The sequence below is a fragment of the Chinchilla lanigera genome, unplaced genomic scaffold (genome assembly GCF_000276665.1).
Source record: "Chinchilla lanigera isolate Chin_1 unplaced genomic scaffold, ChiLan1.0 scaffold00131, whole genome shotgun sequence".
NCBI classification, from domain to species: domain Eukaryota; kingdom Metazoa; phylum Chordata; class Mammalia; order Rodentia; family Chinchillidae; genus Chinchilla; species Chinchilla lanigera.
The window spans coordinates 3026650-3040765 of NW_004955532.1; the positions used below are offsets into that span (position 1 = coordinate 3026650).

At 44.5% G+C, this 14116-nt stretch overlaps 1 protein-coding gene across 6 annotated transcripts in view; it reads left to right on the forward strand.

The window, feature by feature from the left end:
* Positions 1–14116, forward strand: part of Dock3 (dedicator of cytokinesis 3) — a gene marked incomplete at its 5' end in the record, with an annotated part of 457227 nt that overhangs the window by 409950 nt on the left and 33161 nt on the right. For 5 of the 6 annotated variants that reach the window (XM_005410370.2, XM_013507624.1, XM_013507620.1 and 2 more), the window contains 6 exon segments: positions 4918–5003; positions 7425–7451; positions 7575–7670; positions 10106–10166; positions 10664–10757; positions 13083–13231. In XM_005410370.2, the coding sequence (XP_005410427.2) occupies positions 4918–5003; positions 7425–7451; positions 7575–7670; positions 10106–10166; positions 10664–10757; positions 13083–13231 (513 nt within the window). 6 annotated transcript variants of the gene reach the window in all.

Below are 14116 nucleotides of genomic sequence, written 5' to 3' on the forward strand. Positions count from 1 at the left end.
TCCAAGTCTTTAGCTTATCATTTTATCTAATAAACAATGACTTTTGCAGAACAAAGATTTTAATTTTAATGAAGTCCAATATCAATGTTTTCCTTTTATGGGTCATACTTTTGGAGTGATACCTGATAACTATTTGCCTAACTCAGGGCCCTAAAACTTTTTCCATATTTTCTTCTAGAAGTTTTATAACTTTTTTTTTCAGTGCCAGAATCTGATCCAAATCCTCATGCCTGCAAGACATGTACTCTAGCACAGAATTATACTCCCAGCCCAAGACATTTTATAATTTTACATTTTAAATTTAGATCTATTTTGAGTTCATTTTTGTACAAAGTATGAAGTGTGAGTGAAAGTTCTTTGGGGGAGGAAGGGCATATGGGTGTCCAATTATTCTAGCAGCTTTTGTTGAAAAATCTTTCCTTTCTTCTTAAATTATCTTTGTACCTTTACCAAGAATCAAATAACTATTGAAGCATGCAAAGTTTCAGTGAATAAATTTTAATAATTTGGTGCACAACATGGTGACTACAGTTAATAATAATGTGTTATATAATTCAAAATTGCTAAAAGTAGATTTTCAGTACTCTCACCAGAAATGTTAAGTAGGTGAAGTACTTTATATGTTGATTAACTTGATTTAATCATCATGGGATATATTATTATTGTACCTCATAAATATATACAATTATTTGTCAATTAAAATTTGTAGATCAGTTGGTTATATTTATGTCAATCTCTGGACACGTCAGTCTTTCTGTTGATCTTTATATTTATTCTTTTATTAATAACACATGCCCTTGATTACTAAAGCTTTATAAATAGTATTTAAAATTAAGTGGCATGAGTCCTCCAAATTTGGTCATTTTCTTCAGTGTTATATTAGCAATTCCAGTTCTCCTTTTCTCATTTTTAGAATCTACATATCAGTTTCCATGAAAATTCCTGCTAAGATTTTGATTAGGATTACACTGAATCTATACATAAAATTGGGAAGAATCAATATGTTAAAAAGCATTCTTTGATTTTTTCAATGTTAACATACAGATCTTATATTTATGCTACTAAATTTATGCAGAAGTATTTTCTGGATTTTGATGCTATTTTCATGACATTTTCTATATAGTACTGAGGTGTGAAGGCAAGGTGCATTGAGCTACATCCACAGTCCTTTTATTCTGAGACCAGGTCTCACTAAGTTGTGTAGGCTGGCCCTAAATGCAAGACCTTCCTGCCTCTCAAACAGCTGGGCTTACAGGCATGTGCCACCATGCCCTGCATGATTTGATTTTAAAGTCTGTTTTCTAGTACTGTATATAAAAATATAATTGAATTTTATATATTAACTTATATCCCATACCTTGCTAAATTCACTTACAAGCCCTAGAAGATTCTTCTATTAATTTCCTGGGATCATTTTGTTAGAGACTGTATTTGGTTTTTTTCCTTTCTAGTCTGTGTATTTCTTTTTTTGTTGTTTTTTTTTTTTTTTTGCTTATTTTTTTAGCCAAGATCTCCAGTATAACAAATAAGAATGAGGTGGCTGTAACAAAGGTCACTTCCATAAGACAAAGGGCATTTGTGCCCTTAACAAAAGGGCATTTCTGTAAGGATTACTTTACTGCCTCTAACAGAATATGAGCATTACTAGCACCCTTAGTGCCCAGCCACATGAGCTGCAATGTACATGTAAATCAATGACTGGCCCATAAGAAACCCCTTAACAGACGTCCACCTTCTTCAGTAAGTTGCTCAAGGTATGCTCACTGTATAAGGAGCGGAGACATGCACATTTTCATAGCAGCACCTCTGGAAACTGCTGCCTGTCGACTTCTCAGGCCCAGGCTGCCCTGTCTTTGTGGGCCCCATTGAGCACGGACCGTGCGGAGTCGTGGCAGCTGCTGTCCCTACCTTCCCTATGAGATGAGGAGCTTTCAGGATCAGGACTTTCTGCGCATTTTATTTTCTCAGGACACAATGTGGTGCCTAACACATGGGGAGCACACAGAAATGAAAACCAAAACTAGCGTCTATTGAGCACTTCCCAGGAGCCAGGCCACAGGGCAAGTGACACCAAGGAGGAATGTGAGCACCCTCCCCATTTCACAAACACAGAAACCTGGACTTAGGCAAACATTCGTCCGGAACTACACAACTGATTATGTCACAGGACAAATGTTGAATGAATAACAAAGTGCCATTTCAGAAATACTGTTTCTGTAGAATGAGAGTGACTTTGGAGACCTCATGGATAGTATTACTAATTATGATATGATAAATTTGAAGAACTAACTGTTTGTTTGACTTCAAGACCTCAGTTTTTCATGCACTGATCTTCAATATTCCATGTTTTGGAGCGCTCCTAAGTTCCTCCTTCACAGCTCTGCAGGGGTGATGAAATAGTATCTCCATATCCACCCAGCACCATGCACCCTTCTGATTGCACTCCAAATTGCTCCAGGTCTCCTCTTCACATTTTCCCGTTTGGGGAAATACAATCTACCTGTGCCTCTCTATATAAAGAGATCCCTTTGTTAGAATCAGGCTTTTCTCAGCCAAGTGTGGTAATGCATGCCCGTAATCCCAGCACTCAGGAGGCTGAGGCAGGAGGACTGCAAGTTAGAGGCCAGCCTGGGATACATAGTGAATTCAAGGCCAGCATGGACTACATAGCAAGACTCTGTCTCAAAAAACAAACAAATAAATAAAATCAGGTCCTGCTTGTAGCCAGCTAGTTGACCAAGTTAGGCAAGACATGCTCTGAACTGGGGTGAGATACCTTCGCTCCCAAACCCAGATCTACCAGACTTTTCATGGCCCTAGGCAAGTCCCTGCTGAGACCTCTTCTCCAGACAAAGAGAGCAGGATGGCACTAATCCCGAAAAGCACCAGGTCTTTGGCCTTCTGTTCCTTTTTAATAGGTATCCAGTCAGCTGGCTAATCAGGGCCTAGGGTGCGTGCGGCAGTGTCTCCACGTCCGCTAGCACCGGGCACCCTTTGGCACTTGGCCATATAGTCCGTCACTATAAAAAGGGTCGTATTTATTCATCCCTCCTCATTCCTGCTGATTTCACGACCCCTAACTGCTTTCGGTGCATTTACTCAGTCGGTTTCTTGTCTTTCTTTTCCTTAGGATTCTTTTGCCCTCTGTGAGGAAGAAAATGCTTCTATGTTAGCACAATATTAAATTTAACTATGTCAGGGTTTTGTGTTGTTTATAAAAATAAATATATATATATATATATATATATATATATAAAATATACCAGACCACCACATTTTAACGGGTAATGAAGGGTAGAAAAGATTTTATCTGACATCACTTCAACTAATTTTTCACCTCAAGAGTAAGTCCAGTGGAGCCTATTGGAAAAATATTTTGGCAGTACAATCTCTGCTTTCCAGGCAGCCGAAGGAAGAGGATCACATGTTTAAACCCAGCCTGGACACTTTAGGGACACAACAAGACTCTGTCTTGAGAGAGCAAGGGGTAGATATCTGTTCCAGTTCAGAAGCCCTGAGATCCCCAGTACTGCACAAAAAAAGAAAGAAAGAAAAGACAAAGTGGCAGCGCTCAGTGCCCTTGCAGATCCATACGGAAGGAGCAAAGCCAGTGTTGCTCCTCATGATTAAGATACCAGTAACATGTCAAGGGGCCTCCCGTGATGGGCGGTGGCAGGGACAGCAGCCCCAAGGGCTTAGCAGTGGTGGAGCTTGTTATCTTGAAGGAGAATCTCTGAAGGAAATACATCACTTTTCAACACAAACTAATGTCAGTCTCATTAGAGTGAAGACCGACAAACCAACACAAGCCTCCTTTTAGACTGGCTGATTAGGGGATAAAGTTCTAGCCAGATATTTTTTTTATTTTAAAGATTTAAAAAACTAGCAAAACAACAATGAAGACAAAATCAAAACAACACAAAAACAAAAAAAGTGATACATGACCTCAAAACAAAATGATAGGAATTAACAATGGTTGCAACATTACATACTGTTACCTTCAGTGAAGTTGCTCAGTCCACCAGACGTAAGAATGTAAGATTGATCAAACAATCAAAGACAGTAAGAAGTAATAAAAAACATTGGAAATGATGAAGAGCTTCACCATACAAGATGGTAGGAATTCAACAATGGTTCTTATACTGCATATTGTTGTTTTCAGATCAGTCATTCTGATTGCCAGAGTCAAGCATGCAAAACTGGTCAAGAAAAAAGAAAATTTTAAGCATTGTGTATTCCTTTCAATAAGCCACAGACATCAGCAATACACCTATCATAGTTATCCTTGTATATACATATAAATTTTGTTTTTCATTTTAAAGAGAAAAGAAAAAAAAACCAAAATAACAAAAACAAATACATAAACAAAACAGCATAGAGAACAGTAAAAATGACACAGAATTTCAAAACATGATGATAGATATTAACAATGGTTAGTATATTACATAATGTCATCTTCAAAATGGTTGTACATATAACCAGATATAGGCATGTAAGATTAAGTAAACAATTACACATTAACAGTTCCTTTCAATAAACCCACAGATATTAGTAGTACAATTATTAGCCAGATATATTTTATACATAATTTTTTAAAATAAATTTTAAAACAAAAGGAAAACATTTAACAAAGGCTTTTTTGGAACCAGAATATTTTTCTTGCCTTTTTTCCTTAAATGGAAAAGCAGTAGCTGAAACTTTAAGCCCCGTATATTAAAGCACTAGGGAGGGAAGCCTTCTTGATAGCAGGAGGCAGGGTAGTTTCTTGGTGCTGCAGCTAATATGCTGTCTTTCCTGGAATTTATTTGGAGCAAGGACACAAATAAGGAAAGTTTCCTACCATCCTCGTCTAGCAAGGGGATGAGCATTTGCCGTTCTGAGTTGATTTGGAGTTACGAAGTCTCTGCTTTCTTCTAGGTGGAGGCTGAGCTGATTGACAAGCTGGACAGCATGGTGTCAGAGGGGAGAGGCGACGAGAGCTACAGGGAGCTCTTTGGTCTGCTGTAAGCTGCCCCAGCCCCAGCCACCCCACGCTGAGGGAGGTGATGAAGTGGGGCAGTAGGGAAGGGAGACAGACCTACACTGGGCAGTCTTCAGAGGTCTGGTATCAGGAAAGACCCGCTTATTCCTAGTGGTAGCAGTGTTCGTCTTCCGTCAGAAAGAAAGCATGCTCTCTCAGGGATTGCCATAGTACTGAGGAGCTACAAAGAGACAATAACTTAACTCCTAGGTTTACTAACAGGAAAAGGATCGTTGTGTGCCTTCACAGCATGTACTGTGTGCAGCTGAGCAAGCTGCTTGGGAAGACTTAATTATTTAAGGCTTTGTGCTGGCATTTCTGGAGGAGTGGAAATTCTCCTCTAAAACAGGGCCCCTTCTTACCTGCCTTTATAAGATATTATAATCAGCTTGAAAACTACTGCTGTGGGCTCTTGCATAAGTCACACTCCATCTCTGAGCTTGTTTCCCTCTTTGTGAAATGAAGAAGTTCTTCGGAAACCACGAAGGTTTTCCCAGGTCCACCACTCCATGGTGGACCTCAACTTCTGGCTTGAGTTCATGGAGAGGCCTTGCAGGATTTGGAACAGGACTAAGACCAAAGAGAGACTCAGAGAAAATACACATGGCCTTCCCAAGTACAGTGATGTTAATATTTCATCTCCCTAAAAAACAAGTGAAATTTCAAGTTACCAGAAAATCTTCCTACCTCACTTATTTTTTGAAATGTTCTTTGTTTTAATATGATTTTAAGGACAAATCTCAATCTCAAAAGGGTGTTTCCAGTAAAAATATTGAATGTGTAGAACTTTACAGTATACAAAATGTTTCTCTACTTGAATCTCACAACACATTTGCAAGGAGAAAAGGACAGAGATTCTCTTCTTTGTCTGTAGAGATAATGAGCCACATTTAGGCAAGAGCTAATACACTTTCAATTACCCGTTTAGTATAGTTCCCTCTGGAAGGAGGATGCAGACCCTCAGTTTCATGAGGGAGGGACTCACTCTGTTATTCCATGCCTATCTTGTTCCTTGATAAGTCATAAGATAAAATTAATTTATTTGACATTTAAATGATTATAATTTATGAAAATAAATTTATCCTTTAGTATTTCTCTTTTGGCTGATGATATTGATAATTGTGGGAACACGGCAGAGGAAACCTCTTCCTTGGCCACTCACAAATGACTTTACTACAAAGGAAAAGGTTTAAAAATAACCAACAATTACTAATTACCTGACCAAATAGTGTTAGTAACCCTTTTTAAAATCAGTCTGAGAACTGAGAGCTACTGATAACATGGAGCGGCATTTCCAGATTTGCGTTTTGGGAAGATGCTTGTAGATATGCTAGGGGAGAACGGTGAATCATGAGCTAATTGATTTTAAAAAGATTCATTTAAAACAAACTTGAGAAAGCCTCTCCATCCAAGGTTTCTCAAAGCCTTTAACATGCAAAATTGCATGGAAAAGATCTCTAAAAGGATAGTGTAATCACCAGCATTCCCACGTTAATGTGCTCGTGGGGCACCTCTCCCTGTTGTGTAGGACAGCACAGGCTCTGTAGAACAGTCTGAGAAACACTGGTTCAGTAGCCTTGGCTCAGAGGTTTGCCTCAGGGCAAGAGTCTCAGCAACATGGATCCTGTGGGAAATCCTCACTTGCCCTGAAAGCCTGGCCCAGGAAGATTTTCTGTGCAGGAAGACAGTCGTCATCACAGCAAAAGCATTAACAACAATCATGCATGAGTTTCAGTTCCCAGTACTAGCCTCAGTTGGGCCAGCCACTCCAGGGGACTCTCATGACCTTAAAGATCAAAGGATGAGATGAAAAGGGATCAGGAATAAAATTATGTGCATACCTAGAAATGGGCTTGTTATTGAAGGAAACAGAATTCAGATCATTGTCACCTAGAAGAGACCGGTGATATGTTAGAGGATCTCAAAACCCTGGCTTTTTGGAGAAGCCAGAGGCTTTTCTAACCTGACAGGAACTTGGGACTATCACATAAAAATAAGCCCTTGGTATGGGGCTCCTGGGTGTGGCACATTTTGCTTGGGAGCGTCCCCTGACAACAGAGATGGCTGGCTGTAGTTGTGTACTTGTTCACTGTGCTTCACGCCTGGCTCTGGAGGCTGGTGGGAATCCGCCCCTTGATTTACATGAAGAGGTTAGTTGTATGTTTGCTGAGAATGGCTCTGGGCAGCAATACAGACAACTGATCGGTTGGCAAAGCCTTTGACTTGTTCTTTCATGAGCTCTTATGTAGCCGTTCCCTTGAAAAGAGACCCCACAGTGTGAACTCTTCCCTCACCTCCATGCCATTGACATTGTAAGAGACACATACAGAGAACTGGGAGATACTTTCTTTGTTGCTGCCAGTCCAGTAACCTCCTTGTCTTTGCTTTCTGCTTCATGGAGTAGAACCCAGCTGTTTGGGCCCTACCCCAGGTAAGACTGCCATGTGGTAAGTCTGCCGTCTCCAGCTCCGTCACAGTTCCCATGGGCTCTTGGACCTCACTGTCGTGCCCAGAGGAAACTCATGCATTGTGTTTGCTTCCTACCCTCCAATAGCCTGCTGGAGAAGGTGGAACAGGAAACGTGGCGCGAGACCGGCATTTCCTTTGTGACCTCAGTCACCCGCCTCATGGAGCGCCTTCTTGACTACAGGTATTTCCTCAAGCATTTGCCTGACCTTTTTTTTAGTAAGACACTCCCTCGAGGGACATTCTTTGGACTTAAAATTGAAGCCAGGTGCCCTCCGTGAGGAGGACTGTTCTGTCATTGAGTGCCGTCCGCAGTCACTAGGAATCTACTAATGAGCAGGGACAGAGTTATCTGTCAGAAGTAGGCCAGGGTTTCCGGGATTCCTGCCTCTAAAATACGGCAGTGTGCCCAGGAGGCATCCCAGAGATGTGCAACCATCTGACCTTCCATCCAGAAAGTTAAGGAATAGGCATAACGTGAGGGAAGAGGAAAGCAACGCCAGGAGCAGGTACAGCTCCTTAGTAGACGAGCAGGGAAGTGTTACCTGCTACCACAATGAGCCCCCGCAGGACTTTAGTGCTTTTCCAGGGATGGGGATCCCCCCTTTTCTGTGAATGCATTGTTTGCTGTTTCTATCTCCAAGTCTTATCAATAAGCAGTCAGAGGAAGCAGACTGTGAGCTCAGAGATCTTTATGCTATGTTCAGTCTGTGAGTTCTTGTGGAATAGGAAGTGTCCATGAGAGCCTACCTTCCCAGTCATATCGTGGCTGTTTGTTAGTCCAAAAGTAACACTAGAACAACCACTGCACCCTTAATTATTCTGTCCTGAGGATTCGGGTGGGAGCGAACGGTGCCTTTTGGGAGTCAAGAAAAAAGTGATAAAGAATGGGTAGGAGTGATGAAGAGGTGAAATCTAGTCCAAGTGATAGTGCTACAAGAGTTCAGACACGAAAGGAGAACATTTTCAACCCATGGGTCAAGAAACGGTGGTGTTTAGACCACCTCCCAGTTGCTGCTGAAGTGGAAGGCACTCTAGTAGGCAGTGCTCTTGTCATTGTCCAGTGCACTGGCCTCGCTGTGGAAATGGAACTCCTGAGAAACATGTTCGCAGCCAGAGCATCCCCTCCTGTAGCACAGCTGTGCTTGTGCAAGCTTTCGCCTATTTTCTCAGGGCCTCACAAGGCAAAGCCCAGCTCCTTCTCCTCATTACCACACGGGTGGAAAATGTTCTCCTTTCGTGTCTGAACTCTTGTAGCACTATCACTTGGACTAGGTTTCATCTCTTCAGCATTCCTACCCATTCTTTATCACTTTTTTCTTGACTCCCAAAAGGCACCGTTCGCTCCCACCCGAATCCTCATGACAGAATAATTAAGGGTGCAGTGGTTGTTCTATTAGATCCTGTGAACAGGTGGGCCAGGTGCCTCAGAAGCCTCTTTCAGGCAGTTCTTCCCTGTTCACAATCCAGAGGAAAAGCTAAAGGGGGAGTGGTGGCTACAGCCAAGTTGAAGACTTTGAACTTTGTTGAGGAGCCCCCCAGAAGTGATACAGAGCAACACAAGGTCTGCTGCTGACAGTCCGTGAGGGAGGCAGGTGTGGACCAGACATGTCTGAAAATGCCCGCAGCACTCACAGCGCTGACACCAGTTCTTTTCTCTTTCATTGATCTGGCTGGGAAATTCTAGTTATGGCCAAAGAGAAAGTGATGCCTGGTAAATGTTTCAGATATTTGATAGAAAAGAGAAACTACTGAATGCCAAAATGGCTAAGCAAGGGCTCATTTCCCTCTCCAGGGCTGACTGACTGAGCCCCTGGATGGTCAGAGGGGAGAGGGATGCCTCTTGCCACTCTGCATGTTACCCGAAACCAGTCAGCCATCTGGCCCTTGGGCCGGCTGGATTTGCCAGTTTGGTGCTCACTCTTTTTGTCTCCTTGTGCTAGGCTTCTGCTCCTTCCCACAGGAGCTTGACTTTAACCTGCCAGCTCTTTCCCTTGGGAAGTATCCATTCTCTGTGCCCTTAACTGTCGTGTCTCTCACAGCTCAGCCCTAACCCCTGGTACACCCATACCCTGCTTGGCTAAAGCTGTCTCTGAATCAGCAGGAAGCACCTGCTACTTGTGAAAGATGGTTCCAAAGACTAAAGCAAAGGAAGGATAGATGGTCTACCCATCAATCATGCCATGGTTGCCGTGGCCACAGCGTTCTGAAACTACAACCTTGAGTAGAAGACCTAATCAGCACCGTTGCACAAAATGAAACTTGCCCTTTAAAGACAGCTCTGTGCCCCTCTTTTGGGGAACCTGAGGATTTGACCTTCCACTTTACTGACACATCCATCTGTGATAAGGACATTGATAGGTGCCGCTTAATGCCCTGCCTGACACATCTATTCTCCCCACACTGCCACCAGAACAAGGATCTCAGCTGAACCCTAGGAGTGGATACCGTCTCAGAAGGAGCTCCCAGAGTAGCATTCACTTGAGGAATCACTTCCTGTTAGAAGGCATCCTGATTTGAGATTTGTTCACACTAACGGCCCAGGGACACTGCAGTTCTGTGTATTGTGCCAGGGCACCACTTCATACCACGGGTACTCACCCATGTTCTCCCTTCCAGGGACTGTATGAAAGGAGAAGAAACAGAGAATAAGAAGATTGGCTGCACGGTTAACCTAATGGTGAGAGGACATGGATTTTCTCCTTGTCCGCCTAGTGGGCCGTTCCTGTTCCGCACTGCAACTGGCTTGGCCTTTCTATGATATGTGGCTGTAGGCCTAAAGATCTGAGTCAGAATTTCAGCTCTAGCATGGTTACCTTGGAGTCCTGACCCTCATCAGACACATTCCCTCCTGATGAGTTTTTCTTCGGGCGGAACTCTAACCTGGCCTCCTGCCAAGGCCCTGCCAACCCCGACACAGTCTGATGTGCTGTCCTGATCCCCATCAGTTGGCTCTGTGCCTTTCTCCCTCACACTCCTCAGGACCCGCACAGACTCAGCAGAGCTTCTGTCCTTCTGGTTGGCTGTTTCCTTTTCCGGTGGAATCTGCCTCCACGATCTGTCCTCGCCTCCTGCCTAGCATACCCAGAGCGTTAGCCAGTGGTCTGAAGTTCAGGAGTGGCTTCCACAGGTGGCAGACTCTCTCACTCCATGTGTATTTCCTTTTCTCTCTTACAGAACTTCTACAAATCTGAGATTAACAAAGAAGAAATGTATATCCGATACATCCATAAGCTTTGTGATATGCACTTACAGATCGAAAACTACACCGGTGAGTAGCGAGAGTGGCAACGCTGCCCTTGAGAATAGACTGGCGAGGTCTTCCCAGCTCGCGGAGAAAGGCTGCGGGCTGCTTCCTGCCACCTGCAGCGGAGTGTTAGGGCCCGTGCTGTCCCTCCACTTCACTCCTCTCTCCGAACTCCTTTTTGGCACATGGCAGAGAGAAAGCAGGCAGAACTTCCACTTATGTCTGTCTCTGGACCATGTCCTCCACTGCCTGAGACTTTCCCATTCTCCATTACCACCCTCCCTTCTGAGGCCTCCAGGGTAGCCTCCCAATGCTGATGCACCAGGCTTAGAGCATCCCAGCGGGTTGTCAGTCCTCATAAACAGAACCTGTCTCTTAAAAGCTGGAGCTCAGTGAGGCCTTAACAACATAATACCCCGAACCCTGGGATTCACTGGCAGATCTGCCTGGCCGTCAGCATTTCCCTGCAACTGCAGAGCAGCCCCGCTCTGAGCTCCCAGTGGAGAGTATTCATCTGACTTGACAGCCACAGACAGGCACCCTGTCATTATGTCTGCAGTCTAATTCAAAATGCCTGTCTCACTCTGTTTACTGAGAGCTGCTCTGAATCAGGAGGGTGTATGCACGCGTTTGTATTCTCTCTGAACACCTTGTATCATAGTTCCCCCCAAATAGCCGTCTTTTCCGCTGTGGTTGCCAGCCACTACATCTTAGCTATTAGGCTATAGGACTTGAATTTGTATGACAGACAAGGAAATTTGAGCTTTTCCTCTCTAAAAATGTTACTAGAATTTGATGGATTTGTAGAAACAGTCCTCCCTCCTTATCTCTAGATATTAGAGAGTGCTTGGTGTAGATGTCACATTTTCTGGTAGCACACCTTGCCAAAAGTATACCTAAAATGACTGTGCTCTGCCTGGAAGGCTGTGGCAGGAGGATCCCGAATTCAAGGCCAGCCTGCACAACATAGTGAGACCCCGCCAACAGGCGAGAACAGAATAGCATAACACAGCATTGCAGAGCATACCATACAGTAGAATACCACAGCACAGCTTAGATCTACTGTCCTCTGCATCTAATTCCACCCACGATACCCGCAATTCTCTGAGAGGGCAGTGAATACGAAGATTTTGATAAATTCCATGAATCGGTAGTAGCATTTACTAACCTCCAGCGGACCGGGCCTTGACGGAGGCTGGGTCAGCAACCTGGACAGAGAGGGAACTAAGCCTCATCTCCGAAGGCTTCAGGAATGACATCAAAAAAGAGTATAGACTGAGAAGGACAAGATGTCTTCTGGTTGGGCTCCAAAGGGAGAACTTGGGTACCACAGAGGGAAAAAGCTCTTTTGTACCCAGAGAGAAAAGGTTTCCTAGCTGCAAGGAAGAGGTGTGTGCACCCCGGGCAGGCAGTGGCAGGACACACAGGAGAGAGGCAAAGGTGAGGAGGCTTTAGAGAGACCTCAGGCAAGTGGGCCCGGTAAGCCTGGAAAGGAGCTACAAGATGGATCAGAATGCGGAGCAGGTTTTAGGGCCGTGAAAGCCAAGAAGAGCAAAAACTAACTTGCCAATAGAAATGCCCACTAAAAATAAGCAAATAGGAACGGACAGAGAAGACTGTGACAGGAGGACCCTGAACGGCGGCTTAATTCAGTGTGACTCACCCCTCGCAATCTAGGAAGCTACACTGCTTCACAGCTGTGTCTTTACATAGCTGCCACTAATGGTTCCGTATGTGGGGTCAGGTGTTTCCAGGCTCCAGCCTGGGGCTGCTGTTCTCTGGGGTTCCCCCAGGAATGCAGCCTCCGGCTCCAGGCCCATCCCACAATTACTACCGTTCATACTGCTTCTTTTTGGTCCTTTTAGAAATGATAAAGATGAGAGGAAAGAATCCCCCCCCCCCTTGGCCACGCTGAGGCCAGAAAAATGGATCTGGAGGCATTACAGGTGTGTTAGGAAGAGCTGAGGGAAGACTGCTTGGTGTTCACCCGCTAGAGCACGTTCTGAGAAGACCAGAAAGGAAACCATAGTGAGCGAGCAAAAGGAACCCAAGCACTCCCTAGCATGCCAGTTACCCAAGCAGGATGATCTGTGCACAGGGTCTTGGGTACCTGAGAATTCTTTATTCTTTACCTCGATCCCCAGAACAGGAAACCAGGCCCTAGGAGAAAGGTAGCTACCGGCATCTATGGCTTCTTCTTCTTCTGTGGCGTGGGCTCTTGGCTTCCTGGGCAGCCTTGGTGTCCCTGACCTGGGCTGCACGTGCCTAGCCCTCGCTCTGCCCAGCCTCACTACCTGCTTCTGGCCCCTGAGAGGAAGGCCTGCGCCTCCATGCTGCCTTTCCCCACAGAGGCTGCGTTCACCCTGCTCCTTTACTGTGAGCTGCTGCAGTGGGAGGATCGGCCGCTGCGGGAGTTCCTGCACTACCCATCCCAGACAGAGTGGCAGCGGAAGGAGGGACTGTGCCGGAAGATCATCCACTACTTCAACAAAGGCAAAGTAGGTGTCACCAGGCACGCTGCTCAGCCCCTAAGCTACCGCTGTGGTGCATGGCATCCTGACACTGTGGGGCTGGCACAGCTGAAGGCAGTGGTATATGAGGGGGTGGGAGGGTGGGTGCTCACATTTAGCATTGGATTTGGAGGATTTTCTCTAGGGCAGAGGTTAAAGGACAACAACAGCTTAATTCTGTGGCTTGGAAGCCCATTCCAGGTTATAAGAAACAATCTCACATATTTTTCTCATCTATACGTGATGATGCTGTTGCAGCACAGGCTTCTGAAAGTCTGCACGGGATTTATTTAAAGAATTATTGCGGCTTTCTAACTTGCTGGTGTAAAAATTATAAGTAGTAAAAACAAGTGGATCATAACTAGAGCCAAAGGAGGTCTGCGTTGCCTCTCACTAGCAGAAGTTCTCACCTTGGATTTCCCTTACCTCTAGCGCTGGCCGGCTTTCTGTCAGACTGGGACTATTCTAAAGCAGACTTGCTTCTGCGAGGTCAGTGCTAGTTAAGGCTTCCTTGGGGCTTCCTGGTCAGTGCTGCTCCCGTCTCCAGAGAGCTCACCACTGGGTGTGGCCATGCACTGGAAAGACTTGCCGAACCTGTCCTTAGTAATGACGAAGCTTTGAGCACATTTTACAATTTGAAATGGGATCGTTCAGGAAGCTGTAGTGGCTGAGCCTCTGACTCACGTTGAAACAGATGTTCAGAGTGAACTTTTTCATCATCAGAAAGATTAAATGTTAATTGCTTTTGCCCATAAATCAGAAAACACACAACAAAGTATTTTGACAAATACCAAGTACTTTGGTATTGGTATTTGGTATTTGTCAAAAATATTCACTCAGTAGCCAAGCATGGTAGCACACACATATAATCCC